Source organism: Schistocerca americana, chromosome 1 (assembly GCF_021461395.2).
Source record: "Schistocerca americana isolate TAMUIC-IGC-003095 chromosome 1, iqSchAmer2.1, whole genome shotgun sequence".
NCBI classification, from domain to species: domain Eukaryota; kingdom Metazoa; phylum Arthropoda; class Insecta; order Orthoptera; family Acrididae; genus Schistocerca; species Schistocerca americana.
The window spans coordinates 315445267-315468198 of record NC_060119.1 but is presented as its reverse complement, the minus strand read 5'-3'; the positions used below and the strand labels follow the sequence as shown (position 1 = coordinate 315468198).

The 22932-nt window shown below is 43.6% G+C and overlaps 1 protein-coding gene across 1 annotated transcript in view; it reads right to left on the bottom strand.

The window, feature by feature from the left end:
- The window catches only part of LOC124546153 (vasopressin V2 receptor-like), a 219386-nt gene that overhangs the window by 72353 nt on the left and 124101 nt on the right, over positions 1–22932 (bottom strand). The window contains exon 5 of the mRNA XM_047125019.1: positions 11440–11640. Coding sequence (XP_046980975.1) covers positions 11440–11640 — 201 coding nt within the window. The remainder of the gene's footprint in view (positions 1–11439; positions 11641–22932) is intronic.

Below are 22932 nucleotides of genomic sequence, written 5' to 3'. Positions count from 1 at the left end.
GCTCCGTCCCTCATGGATTTTTTTGTTTGGAGTTCAGCACAATTCCTTAACTTTACGCACTGCGTCATCACCAATGTTGATAATGACTATCTCTCTATTCTCATATTTGCTATTTCTCACTATATGGACCTATCTTTGGTTTACTCCCAATCCATATTCTGTACTCATTTAGACTGTTTATTCCAGTCAACAGATTCAGTAATTATTCTTCATCTTCACTAAGGATAGCATTGTTCTCAGCGAATGTTATCATTGATATTCTTTCATTCTCAATTTTAATCCACTCTTGAACCTATTTTTTATTTGTGTTATTGCTTCTGCGATGTACAGATTGAACAGTAGGAGTGAACAACTGCACTGTTCCTTACACCCATTTTCATCCGAGCAATTTGTTCTTCGTTTTTTCTACATTTTGTATGTTAACCATCTTTTCATTTATATCACTCCTATTTTTCTCAGCATTTCGAGCATCTTCCTGCAATTTTACACGGAAGGATGCTTTCTTACGTCGACAATTCCTATGAACATGTCTTGATTTTTCTTCTGTCTTGCCTCCATTATCCATCGCAACGTCAGGACTGCCTCTCTGGTGCTTTTACCTTTCCTAAAGGCAAACTGATCGTTTTTCTTTTCTTTTCCATTATTCTGTATATTATTCATGTGAGAAGCCCAGTTGCAATTATGTGCTCTTGCTATCTTCGGATCTGTGTCGATGATGTTTCTCCGAAAGTCTGATGGTATGTCGCCTGTTTAAGAGATTTTACACACCAAATTCAGTAGATGATTGGTTGCACAATTCAAGACGATTCCTGTTCAAGAAATTTATTATACCACCTATGTTTGTCATATGTTTATCAGCGACTTTGGAATTATGTTGTATACATAGTTCTGCGTAGTCAGCGCGTACACAACTTTCCCACTAGAGCGCGTCCCGCTAAGCACAACAGCGCAGGCACAGCGCTCGTCCGTCTCCGCACTGCGAGATGGCGCTGTCATAGAGACGGACCAAATTCTGCTTCCGCCGATCCGCGTATTAATATGCAACGCAGCCAATGAGATTGCTGCTAACGTAGAACCTTTTCTCGTCGCGGATCACACTGGCGCAGTGATACCTGAACGCGCGAGGTATTATAACGAGTGTACAGACCTCCGATTAGTCAGTCTGCATCAGTCTGCATTAGTCTGTAGTCAAGTTTCAGTCTGCGCCTAATAAGATTATCACGTTCCTGTACATAGCCATGAAGAGAAATGTATAGACACTTTGTCAAGTATCAGAGATGTGAGAATAAAATTAACGTACCAAGACCCAAAGGAACTTCAGATTATCAATTGTAAATAGCATCCAGAACCAAGTTAAGTTATTTTTATGCTTGTTATTATTTTAATAAATGTGTGTGAAAATTAATCAAGTTCTGTTTAAAGTTGGTCACCGTCAATCTGCTACTCTAAGCGTGCAAGTGGCATTTGTATCGTCTGACCTAACGGCAGAAGATAAACACGCCACGATAAGACCACGAGACATATTGCTGACACTCGCCTACTTCGTTAGAGCGACAAGTCAAATAATCTGATGGTGTGTGTACCGAAGGTCTAATAGTACGCACCCCACAAATTAAATCTAGGTTTTATTTATCTTTGGTGTTTGTTATATAAGCGCTGAACTAGCTGCATTCTCCCACTTCTCTTGTCCTGTCTTACGAGAAGACGCTTACGTAAGTTCTTTCCATTCGAATCACAGCCATTTGTAATTTTTAACAAGTAAATACGCTACAATGATAGCATTTCAATTAAATGGTAATAAAACTTACGATCTCGTACATATAACTAATCAAATTATAATGGAATTTCTCTTATTCTCCAGCTATCTACACGAGATTATTTTACGAATTACAAATGGTTCAAATGGCTCTGAGCACTATGGGACTTAACATCTGTGGTCATCAGTCCCCTAGAACTTAGAACTACTTAAACCAAACTAACCTAAGGACATCACACACATCCATGCCCGAGGCAGGATTCGAACCTGCGACCGTAGCAGTACGAATTACAGCATGTATTCTATGACGGTCAAAAGTTTTGAGCGTTATTCCAGCTCTGCCACAAAACGAGTTTTTTTTTTTTTTTAACTAAAGTCGGACCTGCTTCTCTCTGACAATGTTGTCCGTCACTAACAATAAATTCCAATAATTTATCCAAACAAATCATGTCAGAATTAACGGTCTCAGATAATACATTTATTCGATATCTTCATTGTCATCGACACAGGAAAAAGCTGCAAGTAAATATTTCCTGCGTTGCTTGAAAACTAATTTCATTTGAGAATCAACCAGTATCCCTTTATTGTGGCTAAGTATTCGTGAAAGTATTTAGGGAAAAAAGTTTTCTGATAAACAAAAATAAATTCAAAAGACAGAGCAATTATTAACAATCAGATATACTTCATATCCCTTCTACTTTTTTTACTCTAAGTCTTCCAAAGCTTTTTAAATTCTGCCTTTAATAGTGGATTCCCTATGTCTTCCACATCGACTCCAATTTCTTTTCCTGTCACGTCATCAGGGAATTTCTCCCCCTCATAGTGGCCTTCAGTGTACTCTTTCCACATATACGCTTTCCCCTCTTCGTTTAACAGTGGAATTCTCATTGCGATCTTAATGTTTTCACCCTTGCTGTTAATTTCATTGAAGGTAGATTGAAGGTAGTTTTTACTTTCCTACATGCTGAGTGAATACTTCGGACGGTCATATGTTTCTCGATTTCTTAACATTTTTCTTGCAGCCATTTCGCCTTCGTTTCGTAGCACTTCCTGTTTATTTCATTCCTAAGCGATTTTCTTTACTGTATTCCTGTCTTTGCCTAAACATTTTTCTACTTCCTTCTTTCGTCGATCAACAGAAACATTTCTTCTTCTACACGAGATTTCTTCGCAGTTACCCTCCTAGTACCTACGTTTATTTTTCCATATCTGTGGTGTCCACTACCCTTCAGCTGAACTGCCTATGGTGGTACTCCTTTTCGCAGTATCCATATCTTTAGCGAATTTCAAGCCTGCCTCACCCTTCTTCAGTACTTCAGTATGCTATTTCTTTGCATTCTGATTCGTCCGTACGATTCTCGGCCTGTTCTTCATCATTACTAAATTGTGATCTGAGTTTTTATCTGCTCCTGGATACGCCTCACATTCCAGTATCTGATTTCGGAAACTCTGTCTGATTATGATGCCATCCAACTGTAATCCTTCCGTGGCTCCAGACCTGTTCAAAGTGTACTTTCTTCGCTTGTGATTCTTGGACAGAGTATTCGTTATAGCTGGCTGAGATTAACGGCAGAATTCAATTTAGTTTTTCTTTTCTCTCATTCCTGCTACCAAGCCCGTATTTATCAGTAACTCTTTCTTCGGCTCCCATCCTTACTGTCACATCCTAATCCCTCACGGTTATTAGATTTTCACCTCCCTTTACTTAATGAATTACCAGTTCAGTATTCTCATATACTTCCTATGTCTCTTCATCTTCTGATTGCGACTTTGTCATGTATACCTGAACTATTGTTGTCGCAGCTGGTTTCCTGCGAATCTGAAGAGAACAACCCTATCACTGAACTGTTCATAGTAGCTCTGCCCCTTGATTCTTATTCATAACGTATCCTACTCCCGTTATATTATTTTCTACTGCTATTGATATTACCCCGGATTCCTCTGATCAGAAACTCTTGTCTTCTTTCTGTTCACTTCACCGACGCCCTCTATATGTACACTGAGGAGCCAAAGAAACTGTTACACCTGCCTAATATTGTGTAGGGCCCCAGTGAGCACACAGAAGTGCCACAACACGACTTGGTATTGACTCGACTAAATGTAGTTCTAGACGGAAATGACATCATGAATCCTGCAGGACTGTTCATAAATCCGTAAGAGTACTAGGGGGTGGAGATCTCTTCTGAACAGCAAGTTGCAAGACATCACAGATATGCTCAATAATGTTCATTTCTGGGGAGTTTGGTAGCCAACGGAAGTGTTTAATCTCAAAAGAATGTTCCTGGAGCCACTGTGTAGCATTTACGGACGTGTGTGTGTGTGTGTGTGTGTGTGTGTGGGGGGGGGGGGTATCGAATTGTCTTGCTGGAATTGCCCAAGTCTGTTGGAATGCACAATGGACATGATACTTACGTACGTGTCACCTGTCAGGGTCGTATATAGACGTATCAGGGGTCCCCTACCACTCCAACTGCACATACCACACACCATTACAGAGCCTCCACCAGCTTGAAGATGCAGGGTCCATGGTTTCATGAGGTTGTCTCCATACCCGTACACTTCCATGCGCTCGATACAATTTGAAATGAGACTTGTTAGACCAGGCAACATGTTTCCAGTCATCAACAGTCCAACGTCAATGTTGCGGGTCCAGGCGAAACATAAAGCTTTGTGCTGTGCAGTCATCAAGGGTACACGAGTGGGGCTTCGGCTCCGAGAGCCCACATCGATGATATTTCGTTGAACGGTCCTCACGTTGACATTTGTTGATGGCCCAGCATTGAAATCTGCAGCAGTTTGGGAAGGGTTGGACTTGTCAGGGGGAACGATTTTCTTCAGTCGTCGTTGATCCCATTCTTGCAGGATCTTTTTCCGGCAGCGGCGATGTCAGAGATTTGATGTTTTATAGGATTCCTGGTATTCACGGTACACTCGTGCAATGGTCGTACGGGAAAATACCCACTTCGTCGCAACCTCGGAGGCTCTGAGCACTATGGGGCTTAACATTTGAGGTCATCAGTTCCCTAGACTTAGAACTACTTAAACCTAACTAACCTAAGAACATCAAACTTCCATGCCCGAGGCAGGATTCGAACCTGCGACCGTAGCGGTCGCTCGGTTCCAGACTGAAGCGTCTAGAACCGCTCGGCCACAGCGGCAGGCGCTACCTCGAAGATGCTGTGTCCCATCGCTCGTGCACCGATTATAACATCACGTTCAAACTCACCGAAATCTTGGTAACCTGCTATTGTAGCAGCAGTAACCGATCTACCAACTGGGTCAGACACTTGTTGCCTTATATAGGCGTTGCCGCCACATTCTGCGTGTTTACAAATCTCTGTATTTGAATACTCTTGCCTACACCAGTTTCTTTGTGTAGACCGAGACTTAGTAGTTCCCATTTCAGGTTTTCTAATTTTCCTATCTCGTTCAAACATCTGATATGCCTCATCGTGAAGCGTAGAAAGTTATCTTTCGTTTGTTATTCTGTCTTTTTCTCTTAGTCACCTACCTTTGGCAGTTCCCTGCTGGAGATTGGAATGGGGACTAGTCCATAATACACTCCTGGAAATGGAAAAAAGAACACATTGACACCGGTGTGTCAGACCCACCATACTTGCTCCGGACACTGCGAGAGGGCTGTACAAGCAATGATCACACGCACGGCGCAGCGGACACACCAGGAACCGCGGTGTTGGCCGTCGAATGGCGCTAGCTGCGCAGCATTTGTGTACCGCCGCCGTCAGTGTCAGCCAGTTTGCCGTGGCATACGGAGCTCCATCGCAGTCTTTAACACTGGTAGCATGCCGCGACAGCGTGGACGTGAACCGTATGTGCAGTTGACGGACTTTGAGCGAGGGCGTATAGTGGGCATGCGAGAGGCCGGGTGGACGTACCGCCGAATTGCTCAACACGTGGGGCGTGAGGTCTCCACAGTACATCGATGTTGTCGCCAGTGGTCGGCGGAAGGTGCACGTGCCCGTCGACCTGGGAATGGACCGCAACGACGCACGGATGCACGCCAAGACCGTAGGATCCTACGCAGTGCCGTAGGGGACTGCACCGCCACTTCCCAGCAAATTAGGGACACTGTTGCTCCTGGGGTATCGGCGAGGACCATTCGCAACCGTCTCCATGAAGCTGGACTACGGTCCCGCACACCGTTAGGCCGTCTTCCGCTCACGCCCCAACATCGTGCAGCCCGCCTCCAGTGGTGTCGCGACAGGCGTGAATGGAGGGACGAATGGAGACGTGTCGTCTTCAGCGATGAGAGTCGCTTCTGCCTTGGTGCCAATGATGGTCGTATGCGTGTTTGGTGCCGTGCAGGTGAGCGCCACAATCAGGACTGCATACGACCGAGGCACACAGGGCCAACACCCGGCATCATGGTGTGGGGAGCGATCTCCTACACTGGCCGTACACCACTGGTGATCGTCGAGAGGACACTGAATAGTGCACGGTACATCCAAACCGTCATCGAACTCATCGTTCTACCATTCCTAGACCGGCAAGGGAACTTGCTGTTCCAACAGGACAATGTACGTCCGCATGTATCCCGTGCCACCCAACGTGCTCTAGAAGGTGTAAGTCAACTACCCTGGCCAGCAAGATCTCCGGATCTGTCCCCCATTGAGCATGTTTGGGACTGGATGAAGCGTCGTCTCACGCGGTCTGCACGTCCAGCACGAACGCTGGTCCAACTGAGGCGCCAGGTGGAAATGGCATGGCAAGCCGTTCCACAGGACTACATCCAGCATCTCTACGATCGTCTCCATGGGAGAATAGCAGCCTGCATTGCTGCGAAAGGTGGATATACACTGTACTAGTGCCGACATTGTGCATGCTCTGTTGCCTGTGTCTATGTGCCTGTGGTTCTGTCAGTGTGATCATGTGATGTATCTGACCCCAGGAATGTGTCAATAAAGTTTCCCCTTCCTGGGACAATGAATTCACAGTGTTCTTATTTCAATTTCCAGGAGTGTACTTTGTCAGTCTGAAGATCATCATGACACATTTTCAGTTACAGGCTACATATCCTGTGAATGCACATTATGTGTCTTTAATGCAGTGGTTTCCATTTACTTATTCATTCTTGTACCGTTGATAGTGGCTGATTCATTTGAGTTTTAGGTGCAGTTTCCCATCGCAAGGGCAAGAGTGTTTCATGAACCTCTGTCCGCTTCTCGGCCCTCTTTTACGAGATCACTGGCAGAACGAGGATGACTTCTTATGCCAGAAGTTTTAAACACGACTGTTTCTCAGGAACCGTACACAATATTCAAACATAGGAATTGTATAGCCAACCGGTTGCAAATAGTTTTTTGGTATCATTGACTAAGGGTGTCTTCATCAGAATAAAATTTTGAGAAAGCGTAAAATTACATTGCGAGGAAGCAATGGTCAGAATTCAGAGCAGTTGTGCTCAAGTCAAAAATAAAATAGTTCCAGAACTGTCACGCATGCCAAGCTAGGAATAACATGCGACATGCCAAAAGTCTTCCAGCGCCGTTGCTGATCATTTTTATTGAAAAATAGCTGACAAACCCAGAACTGCTCAGGTATTCATTTTGTCATTTTTCTATTAGAAACCGAAACAAAAAATTGAATTGTATTTGTAGTGGAAATATAGAAAAATATTAATTTCCATGCATTCATGAAAACACCTTTGAAATTATGAAACAGACGTACGAAGAAATCTGCACAATGTGTAATGTATAAGTACAGTATCCAAACTGAGAAACGTAATATGCAATATACATATCGTTTGCTCAACTCCTTCGGTAGGCTTGGAATGAAATGATGCCGGATAGGTTCTGTACGATAACTGCAGCTGCTTTGCGATTTTGTAGACTTCTCTATAGCAAAGCTTCTTTCCTTTAGAGAGCTATTGGTTTCGTCTACAGCCGTTTCCCCAGCGTAGTTGAAAGCCGTCAAAAGCGCTGACAGGTGTCAGGGATTTCTTTAAGTTGGCTCGACTGTAGGAGAAATCCCCAAGAGTGGGATCGAGTTTTTGAAACCATCTATACGGTGGTGTATGGCGGGGTGCCGGGTATCCCACTATTGGTGGGCCCTCGTTTGCGAGTAATCGAGGAAAAATAATTTTGAAATTATGCATGCGATTCCAGAGCCTCAATACTGACAGCTGTACACATAGTGGCGTTGTTACGTAGTGGTTACCGTACATGAGCCTCTCGTGCGGAAGGTTATGGCGAGTCTCTTCACGTGCTTCAAAATTTTTTATTTTTAAATATTTACCAAAATGAGCTTGGTCATTATTTTTATTCAAATAATTGGTTTAAATGTGTTTTTTAAAATTTCTAATACTTTGTCACGTCATTCTAATCATGGAATTAATTTTTACATTTACTCTTAGTTTTTCCTATAGATATGTTTTTTTTTTCATTTGAAACATTTATACGAGTGATTCTAATTATTTTTTGTATAATTTAGATTTAATCTTTTTCGTTTGAGCATCTTATATTTTCATCCCTGTTATTGCATTCTTTATTTCTATTCCTCATTTTGCGCATTTCTTTCCCTCGATTACTCGCAAACGACGGCCCACCATGGTAAATGGCTGCAAGGTGAGGTGTCTGGGACCCTAACTTAGACCACCGTATAGATGGCTTCGAAAATTCGTACCCACTGCTGGGGACGTGCACTTCTTAGTAATAAAGTATGAATGTATTAATACTTCATACATGATACAGCAGTTTTTCCTAAATCTCCTTGTTTGTAAGGTCCTATCTCCTGAAATATGATGGGTAGGTGGTTCTTAGCCCCACAGCGATGCTTTCCAGGCAGTAAGTGATACACGTATTGAGTTTGGTTGAAACTGGTCCAATAGTTTATGAGGAGGTGTAGAAGACACATTCATAAGCACTGATCAACCAGAACATCATGACCATCGACCTACTATCGATATAAACCCGTCCAGGCGATAGCAACATCACCTGGCAAGGAATGACTATTAGATACACACACCCAAAGTGCATGCAGCGTCAGTGAGCCTACTGTCCGTGGGTAGAATGGGGAAGGCAGTGCAGATTGTGATGGCCGGGAGGCTCGGTGCAAGCATTTCGGAATCTGGAAGATTTGTCAGATGTTCGAGGTATGCTTTGGTGTGTGTCTTCAAGACGTAGCGAAACCAAGGTGAAACCACGCCCAAACATCTTGGGTTGGGCGGTCACCTCTCATTACAAAAAAATGGCTCTGAGCACTATGGGACTTAACATCTATGGTCATCAGTCCTCTAGAACTTAGAACTACTTAAACCTAACTAACCTATGGACATCACACAACACCCAGTCATCACGAGGCAGAGAAAATCCCTGACCCCGCCGGGAATCGAACCCAGGAACCTGGGCGTGGGAAGCGAGAACGCTACCGCACGACCACGAGCTGCGGACCCTCTCATTACAGATGTCGGACGTCGTAGGCTGGGCAGACTGGTAAAACAGGGCAGGCGGCGAACTGTGGTGGAACTAACATCAGACTTTAATGGTGGGCAGAGTACAAATGTGTCTGAACACAGAGTGCACCGAACACACCTAACGATGGGCCTCCGCAGCCGACGACCCATGCATGTGCCAATGTTAGCTCCACGACGTTGGCAACTACGATTAAAATGGGTATGTGTTCATCAGAACTGGACGCTGGCGCAGTGACAGAGCGTTGCGTGGTCTGACGAATGCCGATACCTTCTTCATCTTGCCGATGGGAGGGAGCGAATCCGTCGTCTTCCAGTGGAACAGCTCCTTGACACCTCTACTGCTGGACAGAGACAAGTTGGCGGCGGCACCATTATGTTCTGGGGAACTTTCACGTGGGTGTCCATTGGTCCAGCGAAGCTCGTGCAAGGCACCATGACAGCCAAGGAGTATTGTACACTGGTTGAAAATTACGTATACCCCTTCATGACCATCACATTTTCCGTCGGCAGTGGCATTTTTCATTAAGATAATGCGCCATGACACAAGGTCAAGAGTGTGATGGAGTGATTCGAGGAACACAGTGACGAGTTCCAATTAATGTGCTGGCCACAGCTTATCGCCCCAGTCCCCGGAATTAAGGCTAATTACGTGACTGGTGCGTGCATATGTGGTGACTACTCGCTCTAGCGATCTACAAGGTCTCATTCCTTCCATTCCACGACGCGCCGCCTCTGTTATCCTTGCCGGCTATTAGGTAGGTAGTCATAAGGTTCTGGCTGATCAGCGTACATGTACACTACTGGCCATTAAAACTGCTACACCAAGAAGAAATGCACATGATAAACGGATATTCATTGGAGAAATATACTAGAACTGACATGTGATTACATTTTCACGCAATTTGGGTGCATAGATCCTGAGAAATCAGTACCCAGAACAACCACCTCTGGCCGTAATAACGGCCTTGATACGCCTGGGCATTGAGTCAAACAGGGCGTGGATGGCGTGTACAGGTACGGCTGCCCATGCGCTTGAAACGATACCACAGTTCATCAAGAGTAGTGACTGGCGTATTGTGACGAGCCAGTTGCTCGGCCACCATTGACCAGACGTTCTCAGTTGGTGAGAGATCTGGAGAATGTGCTGGCTAGGTAAACAGTCGAACATTTTCTGTATCCAGAAAGGCCCGTACAGGACCTGCAACATGCGGTCGTGCATTATCCTGCTGAAATGTAGGGTTTCGCAGGGATCGAATGAAGGGTAGAGCCACGGGTCGTAACACATCTGAAATGCAACGTCCACTGTTCGAAGTGCCGTCAATCCGAACAAGAGGTGACAGAAACGTGTGACCGATGGCACCCCATACCATCACGCCGGGTGATACGCCAGTATGGCGATGACGAATACACGCTTCCAATGTGCGTTCACCGCGATGTGGCCAAACACGGATGCGACCATCATGATGCTGTAAACAGAAACCGGATTCATCCGAAAAAATGACGTTTTGCCATTCGTGCACCCAGGTTCGTCGTTGAGTACACCATCGCAGGCGCTTCTGTCTGTGATGCAGCGTCAAGGGTAACCGCAACCATGGTCTCCGAGCTGATAGTCCATGCTGCTGCAAACGTCGTCGAACTGTTCGTGCAGATGGTTGTTGTCTTGCAAACGTCCCCATCTGTTGACTCAGGGATCGAGACGTGGCTGCACGATCCGTTACAGCCATTCGGATAAGATGCCTGTCATCTCGACTACTAGTGATACGAGGCGGTTGGGATCCAGCACGGCGTTCCGTATTACCCTCCTGAACCCACCGATTCCATAATCTGCTAACAGTCATTGGATCTCGACCAACGCGAGCAGCAATGTCACGATACGATGAACCGCAATCGCAATTGGCTGCAATCCGACCTTTATCAAAGTCGTAAACTAGATGGTACGCATTTTTCCTCTTTACACGAGGCATCACAACAACTTTTCACCAGGCAACGTCCGTCAACTGCTGTTTGTGTATTAGAAATCGGATGGAAACTTTGCTCATGTCATCACTTTGTAAGTGTCGCCACCGGCGCCAACCTTGTGTGAATGCCCTGAAAAGCTAATCATTTACATATCTCAGCATCTTCTTCCTGTCGGTTAAATTTCGCGTCTGTAGCACGTCATCTTCGTGGTGTAGCAATTTTAATGGCCTGTAGTGTAAATACATCCATTTTTATAGTAGGTGTCGGTTTACTGAATGGCACGTGGCCGCACCTGCGGCACGCAGCAGAGCAGCGCGGCGGCCCAAGCGACGCGCATCATGGCTCTGGAGCGCTGGTACGTCCAGGAGCAGTAGGTGAGCGGCCTGCACACCGCCTGGTGGCGGTCCAGCGCCGTGACCACCAGCACGAACGAGCTCAGGTACGGCCCCAGCGGCTGCCCGTACTTCACCAGCTTGCACAGCACCGCGCCGCCCTGCCACACACCAACAAGTAGAGCCAATTCAGTTTAGCCTTTTGCACGTTCCGTGGACCACATTTCTACATCTACATACGGAGAGAAAACAGTAGATTTTTTCTGAACTGCTTTTCACGATGTAGCTAGAATAGATGAATTAATATTTTTCTCACGAATTAGTGGGTGACGGCAGTTAGCTTCAAATGTGATCTAGCGACCGTAAATCAGAAATACGAGGGCAATTCAATAAGTAATGCAACACATTTTTTTTTCTGAAAGAGGGGTTGTTTTATTCAGCATTGAAATACACCAGGTTATTCCCCAATCTTTTAGCTACACAACACTATTTTTCAACATAATCTCCATTCAATGCTACGGCCTTACGCCACCTTGAAATGAGGGCCTGTATGCCTGCACGGTACCATTCCACTGGTCAATGTCGGAACCAACGTCGTACTGCATCAATAACTTCATCATCCGCGTAGTGCCTCCCACGGATTGCGTCCTTCATTGGGCCAAACATATGGAAATCCGACGGTGCGAGATCGGGGCTGTAGGGTGCATGAGGAAGACCAGTCCACTGAAGTTTTGTGAGCTCCTCTCGGGTGCGAAGACTTGTGTGAGGTCTTGCGTTGTCATGAAGAAGGAGAAGTTCGTTCAGGTTTTTGTGCCTACAAACACGCTGAAGTCGTTTCTTCAATTTCTGAAGAGTAGCACAATACACTTCAGAGTTGATCGTTTGACCATGGGGAAGGACATCGAACAGAATAACCCCTTCAGCGTCCGAGAAGACTGTAACCATGACTTTATCGGCTGAGGGCATGGCTTTAAACTTTTTCTTGGTAGGGGAGTGGGTGTGGCGCCACTCCATTGATTGCCGTTTTGTTTCAGGTTCGAAGTGATGAACCCATGTTTCATCGCCTGTAACAATCTTTGACAAGAAATTGTCACCCTCAGCCACATAACGAGCAAGCAATTCCGCACAGATGGTTCTCCTTTGCTCTTTATGGTGTTCGGTTAGACAACGAGGGACCCAACGGGAACAAACCTTTGAATATCGATGACGCACGCTTTTCCCAACGACTCACCGTGCTTTTGTCCAGTGCCAGATCACCGTAGACATTCTGCAAGCGCCTATGAATATCTGAGATGCCCTGGTTTTCCGCCAAAAGAAACTCGATCACTGCCCGTTGTTTGCAACTCACATCCGTTACAGACGCCATTTTAACAGCTCCGTACAGCGCTGCCACCTGTCGGAAGTCAATGAAACTATACGAGTCGAAGTGGGAATGTTTGAAAATATTCCACAAGAAATTTCCGGTTTTTTCAACCAAAATTGGCCGAGAAAAAAAATGTGTTGCATTACTTATTGAACTGCCCTCGTAGATTAACAACAGGAAAGTTACTCGTGTGACCTTTCGCTGCGGTAGTAGAGACTGATATATTCGTTTTAAAAAAAAACATAGTTCGGAAGATCTTACGAAAGTTATTCAGTCCAGCTTTAAACCATCAGAACTGTACGTCTTTACTACCTTTGTATCCATTACGGGTAAGGTTACCCTATTTGTTAGGGTTAAAATAGTTCGCTTGACTTTTTAAATGAGTCATATGCCAAGACGAGACTTTACTGATATCGCTTGAGAGCCGAAATGCAAACGTGTCCTCTCGGTCAAAATCGATTGAAAATTTCTGACGCGGTACCAATTCAACGCTGCAACGGGTGTGCACATGTTTTCGCCGACGGTCCGACGTCGTGTGCTGCACGCTGAAGCGGTGTCTCATTGGTAATGCTGGTACGGTCTGGTTAACTCCATCGCTGGCGCATGGAGACACGAGGCCAAACGCAGTGATTTCGGATGAGTTCTATTTCACACTGTCTTACAGCAATGGCTGCTTTCTGCATGCTACTCTGGTGACCGCAGTCTACAAGCCTGCATTGTTGAGCGGTGTAGAGGACGGACGCTAGTTGTGCTGGTTTGGGGTGCAACTGCGTAGAACATTCAGCCTCGACTGATTTTTGTTGGGGGCAATACGAACAGCAGTCGCTACATTAGAAACTGGCCAATATTTCAGGAAGATAATTCCAATAACAATGGGTGCCTTCGAGTTTGCATGCCTTATAGCCTTCAAAAAGTATTTCTACATCCACATTTGTATTTACATCTACATTCATACTCCGCAAGCCACCCAACGGTGTGTGGTGGAGGGCACTTTACGTGCCACTGTTATTGCCTCCCTTTCCTGTTCCAGTCGCGTATGGTTCGCGGGAAGAACGACTGCCGGAAAGCCTCCGTGCGCGCTCGAATCTCTCTAATTTTACATTCGTGATCTCCTCGGGAGGTGTAAGTAGGGGGAAGCAATATATTCGATACCTCATCCACATACGCACCCTCTCGAAACCTGTACAGCAAGCTACACCGCGATGCACAGCGCCTCTCTTGCAGACTCTGCCACTTGAGTTTGTTAAACATCTCCGTAACGCTATCACGCTTACCAAATAACCCTGTGACGAAACGCGCCGCTCTTCTTTGGATCTTCTCTCTCCTCTGTCAACCCGACCTGGTACGGATCCCACACTGATCAGCAATACTCAAGTATAGGTCGAACGAGTGTTTTGTAAGCCACCTCCTTTGTTGATGGACTACATTTTCTAAGGACTCTCCCAATGAATCTCAACGTGGCACCCGCCTTACCAACAATTAATTTTATATGATCATTCCACTTCAAATCGTTGCGCACGCATGCTCCCACATATTTTACAGAAGTAACTGCTACCAGTGTTTGTTCCGCTATCACATAATCGTACAATAAAGGATCCTTCTTTCTATGTATTCGCAATACATTACATTTGCTACGATTACAATTGCTACGATTTCGAACGTTCTAGCAAATCTACACGAAAGAGACATTTTCTCTGTAAAAACGTGGCTACATCTGAGTATTTATATACCTGGATTTTTTTAAAAATTTTAATCAAACACAAAATTTTGTACATGTAACACAGTCACATACCGGTCGGTTGTAATTAAAGCGCAGCTACTCAAAGAGATCCAGTGTAGGTTGTAATTATCGTATGGCAGCGAAAATTCTAATGCTTTAATGAGGAACTAATATACTCTGGGAACAAATTAGTTCCAATTTTGGCCACCAGGTGAAAATATGGCATTGTGAATGCAAGAAAGACGTATAGAAATGATTCATTAAGTAATGTATTAGGGACAGGACGAGGACACAAATGGCCAAAAAAGTGAGAAGGGCATAATGTTGATTTTATGATTAATCGCAGCTTACAAAATCTCTTCGATGTGAGTGCCGGAGACGTCGACGAGATGCTATACAGCACCAAGTTTGCACCTGGTAGCGAAAATTGGGACAAATTTTTTTTTTTTAGCGCAAATCTGTTCTTAATGAACGTATCGGCGTATCAACCAAGTTGCGCCTCCATACGATAATTATAGCCAGCATTCGATCTCAGCGAGTAGCTACACCTTAATAATATACACTCAGTACATACATCTGAGGAGTAGAAAGAACTGTCAAGCACAAGATGACTTTCATTTGAGGATCGATGATTGGTGAAGGCAGACTGATTGTAAACAAATGTAAGGTGCATGAATAGCCGACATCATTCACTACTGACTGATGTTACTTTTGGCGACAAGTCACTGGAAACATTAACTACCGTAACCATGCAGTGTGACTTAAAGTGGAATGGTCACATAAAGAAAAAAAATGCGGTTAAGTGCCAGCAGGACTTGCGCAACCAGCATTCCGCACAAATTTAATTATTCATACGGGTGCTTCATCCATCGCAGGTTATAAAAAAAAGATTCAAATGGCTCTGAGCACTATGGGACTTAACATCTGAGGTCGTCAGTCCCCTGCAACTTAGAACTACTTAAACCTAACTAAGCTAAGGACACCACACACATCCATGCCCGAGGCAGGATTCGAACCTGCGACCGCAGCCGTCGCGCGGTTCCAGACTGACGCACCTAGAACCGCTCGGCCACTGTGGCCGGCCCAGGTTATCGATATAGGCAAGATATACGTCTAACCATTCCTGAGAAAAACGGCTCGCAACAGAAGCACGGACAGACAATTGGATAACAGATGACAAAAGTATTTTTTTAAGTGAGATATAATTACAAATAACAATTGTCGGATTTTCTCCTTTGCTTCTACCGTGGAACCTAGCTTCTTACTAAATTTCATGCTTACAGGTCATCGGGAAGTACCCTAGATGTTTGATAAGTCAGTTTGCGAGTACCAAAATATGTGATATGAATGACCGTATCGTTTGATCGCATTGACTTAGAAGCTCCAATTTTCTATGCTGTCAAGGGACCTTAGACCTTAATAAATGACATGAATGTCACCTAGATACGTATCCTCATTCATGAGAAAAGAAATTTTAACTGTCTAACAGTCAGACAGACAGGCGGACGAACAATTAAGCGATCCTATAACGGTTCTGTTTCCATCGATTGAGGTACGGAAACCTAAAAAATGCAGGAAGAGCAGATGCGAGGCTGAAATTCATTGGAAGAATATTAAGGAAATGTAATTCCGTAAATGTAATCCATTCACGAAATAAGTGGCTTACAAAAAGCTTGTAAGACCAATGTAGTTCTCATCAGTTCAAATGGTTCAAATGGCTCTAAGCGCAATGGGACTTAACATCTGAGGTCATCAGTCCACTAGACTCAGAACTACTAAACCTAACTGGCCCAAATAGATTCTGGTCATATGTAAAGTACACCTGCGGCAGGACAATCAATGACTCTACTGTGCGATGACAATGGTAATGTTATTTATGACAGTGCCACCAAAGCAAATTTACTAAACACTGTTTTCAGAAAGTCTTTCACCAAAGAAGAAGTAAATATTCCAGAATTCGAATCTAGAGTAAATGCCAACATGAGTTATAAGTAGATATCCTCGGTGAAGCGGAGCAGCTTAGATCACTCAAAAAAGCAACATTTCTTATCGATATTGTATACCAATTACGTTCCTTCCAGAGCATCCCAATATAATAGGCCTGTATTTAACAATCGTATACAACCTCTCGATCAGTTCAAGATCCGTACCTCAAGACTGAAAAGTTGCGCTAGTCTCACCTATACCGAATAAAGGGAATAAAGGTAATCCGCTGAATTATAGACCCAGTAGGATTTTGGAACATATACTGTGTTCGAAGCTCATGAATCATCTCGAAGAAAACGATTTATTGACATATGGTCAGCATGGATTCAGAAAACATCGTTTTTGTAAAACACTTTTCTCACGAAATAATGAGTGCTGTTCACAGGGTATTTCAAACTGATTCCCTGTTTTTAAATTTCCAGAAGGCTTTTCACACTGTTCTTCACAAGAGACTTCTAATCAAATTTGGCGCTTGCGTAATATCGCCTCTGTTGTGCCGTTGGATTCATAAGTCACAGTTCGTGCTAGTTGGCGGAAAGTCATCGAGTAGAACAAAAGTAATATCTGGCGTGTGATGTTTCTGATCTACATAAACGACGTAGGAGACAATCTGAGTAGCCCTCTTAGATTCATGTCAGATGTTGCTGTCATTTACCGTCTTGTAAAGTCATCAGATGATCAGAACCAACTGAAAAATGATTTAGAGACGACACCGGTATGGTGGGAAAAATGGCAATTGATTTGGCATAATGAAAAATGTGAAGTCATCAACACGAGTACGACTCACGGAATGACCGCAACGCAAAGCATTAGAGATACTGGTCATACGGAGGTTCATCGTCATTCTTCTCACGCGCTTTTCTGAAACGGAACTGCGAAGGGTAGCAGTGCGAGAACTACCATCCGCAGAGTTCAGATGCGGATGTGCATGTGCCAGCACCGTTAGTTCACAAGGTAGCTAACGTTCTCAAGTTTCTGGCTTCATACTTTGCTCTTTCCTGTGCAGAACTAGTGTTAAGTTAAGGCTAGTTTTATTCCTAGCGTTATATTTGCGAAACCTGTTATTATTTTTAAACTGCGCATGATGCTTTACAATATAGCAGGCCCTAACGACAGTACATCATCCGTATGGATGGAAGGAAGTAATATGCTGTTCGACTCTTGCTGGAACGGTTTTCTTTACACTATGTCACGGCGGAGTATCTTCGGGCGAATGCAGTTGTACCTGTATTATTAGGATCCTGTACTCTTCATCATTTAAATTGTAGCACCCAGTGAAACCACTGAAATGGTTCGAACTTGGTAGGCTTGTTACACATCATCCAATTCGGTCACTGACAAGGGCACCACACGACAATTGAGTTCCTTATGTCTGTGGCACATCTAGTGCAGACCTCAAATATTAGTCCTCTGAAACAGTTCAATGCACTTTCAAAAATTCTTGGGAAAATCGTCTTTGAAGTCGATGCACTGGTGTACAAAATTAAAGCAACAAACGGAAATTTTACAAGTTTGCTTTTTTTTGCCACAAAAGAGTATAAACATGTGATAGTAAAGTAGACACAAGGTAAAGAAGAACGCAAGCAACTGCAACATGCATACCGGTAGACAAACATGTTTTTCGTTTTTTTCCCGCTTAACGGATTTACGCACACGTTACGGCGACTGGTTAATGTGCTCAGTATGGGGTGTGACAACCTCTGGCAGCAACACAGGCCTGACAACGACGGGACATGCAGTGAATGATGTCATCGACCTCATGTTGAGGGAATGACGCCCGTTCTTCCTGGAGAGCTGCTCGCAAGTCTTGAGAAGTGATTGGTGGATGCTCACGTGATACAACCTATCTCCGTAGTGTATCCTAGACATGTTCTTTGGGACTCAAATCGGAAGAGTGACCATGCAGCGCCATCCATGCAGTATCTTCCGTTTCCAAGAAAACATCAACATCCCGTGCTCAATGAGGTCGAGCATTATTGCCCATCAATACAAAGTCTGCGCCCGCAGTACCTCGCAACAACCACACAAGACGTCCCAAGATCTCGTCACGGCAGTGAAACCTTACCGATTCACCTGTACACTTTCATGAAGGGCGTAATCCCTGACCACACCATTAGGGATCCTCCTCGATCGGTCTCTGAAATCGTGTTCCATGTTCCCTCCAGAAGCGAATCCGTCGAGAATCATTCTGCAGACCAAATATGGACTCTTCTGTGAAAAGAACATTGGCCCACTATTCGACCGTCCAGGTGAAATGTTGACGATTCCATTCTAGAAGTTTCCTTCCGTGAAGATGCAACAGAGGTACACACACTGCAAGTCTCCGACAGTAAAGGCCACTTTGCCAAAGCCTTCTGTACACTGTTCTGTTCAGAAAACAAATATCGGGAAGCCGACGAACAGTGATGGTCGGAAACGGAGCACTTACAGTTACAGAACTTTGAATAGACAAACCCTGGAGCAGTGACTATACTGACAGAACAGTGGGAAAATATGATTTTATTCGTATTTATTCCTTCGGGAGGCCAGCGAGTGTTGGATTTTATTTCTTTGCCAAAGAATTTATTTTATTTCAATAAGAAGTAACGCCAGAAAGAAGGTATTTTATTTACATAAATTGTTTCTTCATCAACTTTCATTCCTTTACTTTTTTCGACAAGGAGTTACAGCTTTCTCTTAAAGGACGGAACATCATAACACAAGAAGAACAAATTCATATTTATGAAGAGCAGTTACTTTTTACACGCTCAATAACTTAAAATTATTCATACTCACGTATGAACGAGAAAACAGAGAAAACAATAAAAAACAACATAAAACAATTTTTTTTTTTAAAATGCAGAAAAGGAAATTAAAAAGTTTATAAACCAGAAAAAACTATAAATGAAACGCTTTATATTACAGCAAAATAATAGATTGGTTACATAAAAGGTTAAAGAAAGATAAAAAAAAAGTGGCGCAGTTTGTTAGCGCACGGTACTTACAGGGAAGTAACCGTGAGCAGTGGCAGCATTGTCAGTTCAAGCCTCACCTGGGCCATAGTTCTATTTGGTAGCAGCTGGACACTGAAAGCTCGAAACGATAGATGTGAAAAGAATCACGTTCTTACCAAACATTAAGGTTTATTCACCCCAGCCACAACTTCGGAAAGAGAAAGATAGGCTGTGTGGTAGAATGTTCGCCTGCCTTGTAGGGGTTTTAGGCTTGATTTCCTGCTGACATAAATTTGTAAAAGGACGTGCCTGTCCTAATTGCAATTCCATTAAGTTTAAAATACATGAAGATGAAAAAAATCAGTGGCGCTGGAGACTGGCAATCGCTGGTTCGCCTTTCGTTTCCGTCACTTATCAGTTTTTTTACCGTTCATTTCGAATACCTACATGATTTAAATATAAAATTTAACAAATATGCTAATTAACAGGTATATAATTTCTATTCTTATGAAAAATGCACGGCTTCTTAATTGCACTTACATATTGGACACAAAAATACAGTTTTCATTGCAACTAAATGATCTTAATCTCTAATATTAGATAAAAGATTGTTTAAAATAAAGAAATGATTAAAAATTATACTATTTTTTCATTTTTATGTATTTAGTGCTTCAGAGAAATGTTCGTGGAGTATGTACTTTTGTTTAAAATTTTGCCAGGACTAGTAATCAAAGCTGTGCCACACACGCTTTGCCGAGCAGCTACACAGCCTGTTGTGAAGAAACGATTTTGATTTAGCATATTAAAGAAGGTTGAAAAACTTCAAAGACGATTTTATAAATTTTTTGAGAATTTCATCCAACTGTTTTTCCTGAGTTTTGAGTTCTGAACTTCAAGTACCATAAACGAAAAAATAAAAGAAATACAAAAATCCATTCGCAATGTGACCCTCTTGTGAGAATGCGTCCGAAGAAAACAGCTCTAATGCTCGGCCTGCTGTATCCACTCTCCATCAAGAGTAGCGTAAAATATCACGCATCGCTTGCCGATGCAATTTTCATGGAGTGTGGTGGAAACTTCCATCTGGTGCGCCGTTCAAACAGCCACAACAGCAGCACGAAAATACCCATATTTGGTACCACATAGTTTCTTATCAGATCTGCAAAAGTGTTACAGCACTTACTGACTCTCATTCAGACCTGATATTGCGGCACTGGTAATTTTTGTGCCATAATAGCAGACGCCCCGGGAGTAGACAACATTCCATTAGAACTACTGACAGCCTTGGGAGAGCCAGTCCTGACAAAACTCTACCATCTGGTGAGCAAGTTGTGTGAGACAGGCGAAATACCCTAAGACTTCAAGAAGAATATAATAATTCCAATCCCAAAGAAAGCAGGTGTTGACAGATGTGAAAATTACCGTACAATCAGTTTAACAAGCCACGGCTGCAAAATACTAACATGAACTCTTTACAGACTAATGGAAAACTGGTAGAACCCGACCTCGGGGAAGATCAATTTGGATTCCGTAGAAATGTTGGAACACGTGAGGCAATACGGACCCTACGACTTATCTTACAAAATAGACTAAGGAAAGGCAAAGCTACGTTTATAGCATTTGTAGACTTAGAGAAAGCCTTAGACAATTCAGTCTGTATATTGAGCAAGCAGTAAAGGAAACAAAAGAAAAATTCGGAGTAGGAATTAAAATCCATGGAGAAGAAATAAAAACTTTGAGGTTCGACGATGACATTGTGCATCTGTCAGAGACAGCAAAGGACCTGGAAGAGCAGCTGAACGGAATGGACAGTTTCTTGAAAGGAGCATATAATATGAACATCAACAAAAGCAAAACGAGGATAATGGATTGTAGTCGAATTAAATCGGGTGATGCTGCGGGAATTAGATTAGGAAATGAGACGCTTAAAGTAGTCAATGATTTTTGCTATTTGGGGAGCAAAATAACTGACGATGGTCGAAGTAGAGAGGATATAAAATATAGACTGGCAATGGCAAGGAAAGCGTTTCTGAAGAAGATAAATTTGTTAACATCGAGTATAGATTTAAGTGTCAGGAAGTCGTTCCTGAAAGTATTTGTATGGAGTGTATGGAAGTGAAACGTGGACGATAAATGGTTTAGACAAGAAGAGAATAGAAGCTTTCGAGATGTTGTGCTACAGAAGAATGCTGATGATTAGATGGATAGATCACATAACTAATGAGGAGGTATTGAACAGAACTGGAGAGAAGAGAAATTTGTGGCACAAATTGACTAGAAGAAGGGATCGGTTAGTAGGGCATATTCCGAGGCATCAAGGGATCACCAGTTTAATATTGGAGGGCAGCGTGGAGGGTAAAAATCGTAGAGGGAGACCAAGAGATGAATACACTAAACAGGTTCAGAAGGAAGTATGTTGCAGTAGGTACTGGGAGATGAAGAAGCTTGCACAGGATAGAGTATCATGGAGAGCTGCATCAAACCAGTCTCTGGACTGAAGACCACAACAACTACAACAAACTAGTTTTTGGCTTATTGGGCCATATTCAGGAGACAATTAACTAGCGTCTCAAGAGACACTAACTCTTAGGTAACCAAACAGTATAAAGAAAGGTTCAATACTCTTCCTGAGTAACACGGTGCTGAGTGAGAACACGTATAACAGCATTTCTATTACCAGAGGTGAGGTGAAGTGTTAACAACGCCAAAACAGTGTAATGGAAAGTGCATAAAGCAAAAACTGTCAAGTGTATATGTGTAACGAAGTCTCTTTCGTCATCAGCTTCCGTTAGCACAAAGGGAAGAAGCAGTGGTTTGCAGAATATGTTACCAAAAGCTAGAAACACCAATGATCGCGAGCCCGCATCTCGTGGTCGTGGGGTAGCGTTCTCGCTTCCCACGCCCGGGTTCCCGGGTTCGATTCCCGGCGGGGTCAGGGATTTTCTCTGCCTCGTGATGGCTGGGTGTTGTGTGCTGTCCTTAGGTTAGTTAGGTTTAAGTAGTTCTAAGTTCTAGGGGACTTATGACCACAGCAGTTGAGTCCCATAGTGCTCAGAGCCATTTGAACCAAACCAATGATCGCAGAAGATGCTTTGTAAATAAAAGTGAAATGCGTCTGGTGTAAAATTCTCTTTACTTAATGGCAGTAAGCTTAAGAAGGAGAAAACAATGATTATTGACCTGTTATAGTGTCGACGAAATCGCTGCTGAGTGAAATGTGTCTCGGAGATAAGATGGACAGCAATTTTGTCAGGAGCACGTATTTAGAGAGGTCGCATCGTTGGACTGTGAAAAGTTGGATTCCCATTCCGCTATACTACATATTACAGTGGTCGTGAGGACATCACTATCAGCGGCTGTTGGTGATAGGGGGAGATAAGCACACGTAATAAGCAGGTTGTGTATGAACAACGCGAACTTCTAGAACACAGCGCTGTGTAGTCAGTCTGAA